Raw genomic sequence first — 6,440 nt, 5'->3', positions numbered from 1 at the left:
GCACACAGGTCATGTTTGAGCAGCTTGTGAAAGGCAGCCTTGGCTGAGGCTGCTGCAACGCCGTGTGCAGAGATCAGCAGTGCCGGACGCAGTTTGGAAAGCACCAGGGATGCAATTGGTGGGAAACATTTGAACTGGCAGGGAGAGCAGGTAGCTGAGTGCAGCAAGCAGCCTACATAAGGATCACAGGTTCCATCTGGGATTTGGTGGTGAATGCCTAATAAGTACATGGATTAGCCAGGCAGAACTCTTCAAGCTGTTGTAAATGTAGCTGAAAGAAGCGTGGCTTGTGGGACAACAAGTAACTGCTCTCGTAAAACTTTTGTTTGGCATTGCAATATTTAAAGTCCAGAAAAATAATGGAGAGAAAACTGGACAATAAAATGAAAAGGGAACTGTCCTACTTAGCTACTTTGAACGACAGAAACATATCCCTGGTGGCTATTCGCAAGCAGCAGGCAGCTTGTGATGTGCCTGAACTACTGATTATTGGTGGAAAGTCCAGGACAGCATCGCCGCTAAAAGCGAGAAGGAACTTGCAGAAAGAAGAGAAACTTTTGCAGAGTTACTCCATGGGAAAGACAGAAGTCAATACAGTTGAAAGACAGGTCAGTGAGGGCTGATGTGTGTGTGTGTGTGGGGGGGTGCATATTGGGAGGGAAATGGTGTTTTTGAACTGGTGAGTTTAAAACAAAGTATGTTGGACATGGGTTGTATATTAAAGGAAATTAGACCTTTATCTAAATTGTCTTGATCCCCGGCGTGGATGCCAACCCCATAACAAGCAGTACAAATACAAAGTCCTCTGGGGATCCTCTGAAAATAATCTTTGAAACTAGATGTTAATGATGACTTATGCTGTAGAAGCTAATGAGCATTGTTTCAGCTCCACCTCTAATAATATAGAGTGGACATTCTTAGGAAGAAGACATAATAGTATTTCTCCTTTTGAACTCCAGTTGCTCCAGTAGTTTCACAGAAGCTCATACTAGTTTGGAGAAACATTAAAAGATCCTTATTGTAGGTAAGAAGTTTATTTATATCTGTTAAGTGGGTGCTAGTGAATTTCTTTATAAATACATCTATGCAATCTTTTTTATTTTAAATTCAGTGTTGCATATAACTGTGGTTTTTTTTGAGATTAAGTGCTGTAGTGAAGAGACAGAAAGATCAATGCTGATAGAAACATGACGAGGTTTATTATTTTAAAGGGGTTTTGCTGTCTAAAATGTACGTACACGTCAGTAATGTAGTTTGGATCAGTGAATATTGTGAATATTTAAGGAAAAGAAACTCTCAGAACAAAGCTCAGTTGATTGGAGCATGGTACTAATAATGCCAAGGTTGCAGGTTTGCTTCCTGCATGAGTCACTTGCTGAAGAATTTGACTTGATCCTTGAGGGTCCCTTCCAACTCAGAATGTTCTGTGATTCTGTATTTTCATGTTCTTTGAAACTACATATACTTAGAATGGCTCAAATAGTGTCAGACTGGAATGAAATAACAGCCAGAAGAGACCAAATATACCTGAAGGTTTTTTCTGCCTCGAGTTACATCTTGCATTATAAATATTGGCTAGAAAAGAATCATGACATAAATGACTTTGTTCTACCAAAGGATCTCTTCTCTGTATTCAGTCCACTGGGATATATATGTTGCTTGTGCTGATGCTGTGAAGGACATCACGAAGAAGTTCACCTTATTTTAATTCTAAATTAGAAATGTTTCATTTACAGCAAGTCTTTCCCCTTTCATATAAACCAAACTTGATTTACACAGCTCCCTTTAATTTAGAAGTGCCTGTTAAGATCTCTGAGGTTTGTTAACTGCAATGTAGGTGTCATTTCACTAAGACTGGCTTCAACTGCCTAAATCTTTACCTATCATCTGTACTGTCAGAGAAACCTGATTCCAGGTGGGGAATAGCAGTCCCTTGGCAGAAGCATTAGTATTATTAACTTAGTATTTTGGAAACAGAAGCCTCATAAAGGCTGCTTTGTAGTAATATTCTCTTTGAATCTTGATATTCAGGTTTAGAAGGTGGTTTTTTTTTTTTTCCTTTTTAAGACTCAGGAACTGTTTGAAAAATAACAAACTGTGTTGTAAGTAGCTACTGAATATGGTAGCTACTGACATTTTTTAATCTTTATTTGGGAGACATGGGGAGAAAGAACAACCAGTTGTGATCTAATACATCTGAACAATATGGTCTAACGAGATGCACTGAAAAATGTTAAGGTGGATGAGGATTGAGTTTCTGGGTACTCTGTGTGCCAGAGTGCTGCTGTTACAGGCATGAAATTGGAGACTCGTGACCTTTGATGTTTTTGTGGCTGCTCTGCCCTTGTTTTGTTGCTCACTGTCTCCCTAAAATGAACTGGGAAACATCTGAAGCGTTTAATTATTAGTGTGTGGCTTTTCAGTTGTGTGCTGCTGCCGCCTGAATCCAAAGCCATGAATCAGGTGCTGTGAAAGAAGGAAGTAGGGAAGGTAAAACACAGATAAGATTATTCTTTGGCAGTGGTGCACTCAAAGGTAAGAGGGCAGTAACTGATTTCAGCCCCCAGAGGTACAGGGAAAAGAGCAGCCCAAAACTTCAGGACATAGTGGATGAGAGGTTCAGTGACCTCCAGCAATTGTGGATGAGTGAGCAGGGAGAGGCAGAGGGGGAGGTGCTGGGTGGGCTGGGCCCCATCTCCTCCCCAGCTAATTGCTTGGAATCACTTTGAGGAATCTGGTGCTTGAGTTTTAGGATGTGAAAGTTCCCATGCCTGCAGGCCAGGCAATGGAGGGCAGGAGAGCAGTGCCAGCCCAGGGGGTAGAGCCTTGCTGGATGAACAGAGAGGAGAGGTGCTGGATTTTGGTGTGGGTGATGCTCAGGGAGCTGTGAAGTGCACCTATCACAACCTCAGCCTTGTGCTGCAGAGGCCAGGAGAGTTATACTGCCATTTTGGAGGTGGCTGCACCTCTTGGGAAGGGGGAACTTGTAGAGGGATGGCTCTCCTGGTGACAGACCACCTCATGAGGTGACCATGGAACACAGCAATGGAGGCAGCATGGGGACTTGGACAGGGGTAGCTGGTGGCTGGGCTGTGAAGCCAAGGAAGGCACAAACCTTGTTGAGTTCACAACCATGGTGTTGCATCCATTCTCAAGACATGTGTACATGTGTGAGGGTCTCACCCAGTGCTGTGGTTTCCTTGTCTTTGGGGTTTTTCTGAATTCAGTTATTTTTCTCAGATTTATTATGTATCCCTTCACTGCTTGAACTCTCAGCCTTTGCATATTTGAATGGGAATATCCAAAAGTAGGAGCCTGTTTTGGGAGACCATGGGTGACCATGATGCTAGGCCTGTAAGGACAGCCCTCAGTGGGGTGGGTTTGCCCCACCAGCCATGCAGACCTTCCCCAAATGGACCTGCCATGAACTGGATCCTATGATGCCAAGAGCTCTGTGCCAAACCAGGGTTTGAGACTTGGTGCTTCCAATCCAGCAGCATCTCCCTGCCCTTTTCCTCCTCCATGCTTTCACAGAAAGTTATTCCAGCCCCAGGACATATTCCTGTTGGATGATATTCCTGTTGGAGGCAGTCACAAAGGGGAGCATGAGCCTCTACTTTTTCCAGCTGTTCCCAAGCTCTGCTTTGCCCCAGGACAGGCATGAGTGCTGCAGCTCCTGTCTGGGACATCAAGGGTTGTTCTTCATGCCTTGTTTCTTGCTTTGAAATCCTTCTACTGGGACTTGGGCTTTAGATGCCACACTCCTGCTCATTTGCTGCTCATCAGAGCTTCTCCTGTAGATGCAAGTGTTTTCTAACCTGTTCTGGTGCTTTCTTTAAAGCTCTCTCCATCTACTACTGATTCTGTGTCAATGATTTCTCAAATTTCTTCAAATTTTTGTTCATGTGAGCTTCATAACATCTTTGTGTCAGGATTCTTAGCTTTCAGAGTAGAGACTCGCTCTGCTGTGCACTTTCAGTTCCAACTTTTACATGCAGAACAAAGGAGGGAAAGAATTGTCAACATTTCATGTGTAATTATTTGTATATTCTTCACATACTTCCTGTAAAAATATACATGAGACTGGTAGAGCAAACAGACTTGGTGTAAACCTACCCTTAAAAGTGAGCCATTCTCCTTTGGTGTGAAAAGAGTAACTTGAGCCAGTTATTTTACACATTCCCTTCTGGATGTTCCATTAATTTGTTCATATTTCTCTCTGGGCAGAAAAAAGCAGAAGGGACAATTCCTGAGATACCCAAGCACCTTTTTGGGCATTTTTGGTGGTGATTGTTTCTCTAGTCCTCTTGCAGATAGTGTCTCTGAATTACTACACAGCTTCATAGATGCCATTTTATATGTAGGTCTTAGCTGGTATCAGGAAACCCTTTTCTGACACCCAGTGTGTGCCTGAGGAAAACTATGGACACATTTCTGTATGCCTCATCTTTTGTGTCTTTACATGAATCTGCTGTTTCCCTCTTGTCTGATGTAGAAATACCCTTCTTGCAATACACATAGATGTATTTCTGCCTATTGGGTTTGGGGTATTTTTGAAGCTGTAAAAACAATACTAAAGGCTTTGTAAATACTTTATTTGTACATGTGCATATTCATTGGTCTTGGGGGGAGATGCTTCAGTGTTTTGGGACTTGTGTGTTTTTGGGGTTTTTTAAGGGAAAGAAGCTTTTCTGTTTTCTTATATCCACATCCCCTCTCAATTTTTTCCTTGTCATTTAAAAATTTGTTTGCAAGGATTTTTCTCCTACAGAATCCTTGGATCTGGTTTTGACAAGTAGCAAACAAAGTATTTTTGCCCGTTCTTCTGAATGCTGGGATAGCTTTTTATGCAGAACAAAAAGCAGTGGCCAAATTTTGAAGTTTCTGTGGCTTACAATGCACTGAAATAGTGGAACCAGTCCTTGCTTTTGTGTTTTTCAAAAGCCTCGATAACAAGAAATACCCTCTGATCTTTTCACACGATTGATTTGAATTGCTTTATGTCACCTAGGAAAAGTGAGACAGTGAGTGAGTGTGGAGGTGGAGGGAACACACTGGAGGACATAAAGCTGTGATGGTTCCTGAGTGTCACCTGCAAGTGGTGGCCAGACAGGCAGTGAAGCAGAGATGCTTGTCTCTTCCATTCACTCTGTTTCACCAAGGGATGCAGAAGGCAAAACACCTTTGTCCTGTAAGCCCAAGAAGATGCACAGGGTGAGCTTCTCTAACTGTCACACAGATCACCAGGTGTTTTTGATAAGAGCAGGCAGTGTCCTTGGGGAGCTAGGGACAGGGAAGGGAGGATGATGGACAATATCCACATAATGCTTCTTGAGGCAGAATTTGCAATAAATGTGAGTTGAGTTTAGGCTGCATTTGAAATGTGGTGGTTGGGAGACTGTTTTCAGATAGGGTTTTTTTCCATACATAAGGTCAGATTAATATTGCAAATTGTGGGAATTCACAACAATAGGACACAAGAATGGGGGTGTATCTTGGCTGTCTTTGTGTGGTGTTTAAAAAGGGCACCACCTTTGCAGGGAAGTCTGATTAACTATAAACTGCTAATGCTTTGTTTCCAAAGGAGGTGCTTGTGGCACATTTCCAGGTATGTTAGGGATTTCACTAACACTAAGTGGAAGGAGAGCAGTGTCCTTGATGCTGTCAGGCCTGTGGGAGGAGGAGACAAAAGGGCGACCCAGGACTACAGTATTCCCCTGTCTCTTCTCCAGCATCCCTGGAATGCAGCCACGAGGCCAAGCAGAAGAGGGGGAGCAGGAGGGACAGTTTGATGTCAGGATAGTGGAGGGACTGCACCATAATCTTGAAGAGTTGAACTTGCTCATTCCTCCTCCTGTTCTAACAAATACAGTACAGAAAAGGCTGAAAGCAAATTTCTCACCTTAAATTTTTGTTGTCTTGATTGTGACCCCAGACCTTGTTATTTCCAAGCTGTTTAAGCGTGAAACAAAATCAAGTTAATGAATTTTGAATAGTGCATCAAATGAGCTGGATGCAGTCTAGTGTTATTAAGCAGCCTAAATGCTTCTCATCCATGCTGTGGTATTGAGAAGGGACATTTCTTTTGGGTCATAGGAATAGGATCTGCAGTACTGAATCTGATCCACTGGGCCCTTCTTCCTGCAGTAATGCCCAGCATCAGGTATTTTATTGAATGCCAGAGAACCCCAGGCTTTGCAGGCAAGAAAATAGATTTATCCTAGTATCTTTCATCTAGATCTTTAGTATTTCAAGTTGCCTTAAATCATGGACATGAATTTTCATTTTCTTTCCATGAAATCTGTCAATCTAGGACTTGTCTCTTCCCTTTTCAGTCCTTCTCATCACATGGCTCTAACAACTGGAGACAGAGTCTGTGCTCTCAGTACTTGTTTTGTGAGAAGCATTGGCACCTTTTTTTTTTTTTTTAATTGCATTTT

At 42.5% G+C, this 6,440-nt stretch overlaps 1 protein-coding gene across 1 annotated transcript in view; it reads left to right on the top strand.

Moving 5' to 3' along the window:
• Positions 1 to 313: 313 nt before the first annotated feature.
• The window catches only part of ATP7B (ATPase copper transporting beta), a 30,856-nt gene continuing 24,729 nt past the window's right edge, over positions 314 to 6,440 (top strand). The window contains exon 1 of the mRNA XM_079317617.1: positions 314 to 608. Within this exon, the coding sequence (XP_079173743.1) occupies positions 360 to 608 (249 nt within the window). The 5' untranslated portion in view covers positions 314 to 359. The remainder of the gene's footprint in view (positions 609 to 6,440) is intronic.

The sequence above is a fragment of the Erithacus rubecula genome (genome assembly GCF_903797595.1).
Source record: "Erithacus rubecula genome assembly, chromosome: 1".
NCBI lineage: Eukaryota > Metazoa > Chordata > Aves > Passeriformes > Muscicapidae > Erithacus > Erithacus rubecula.
Note: the sequence above shows the minus strand (reverse complement) of the source record. Positions and strands in the feature narration are given on the sequence as shown.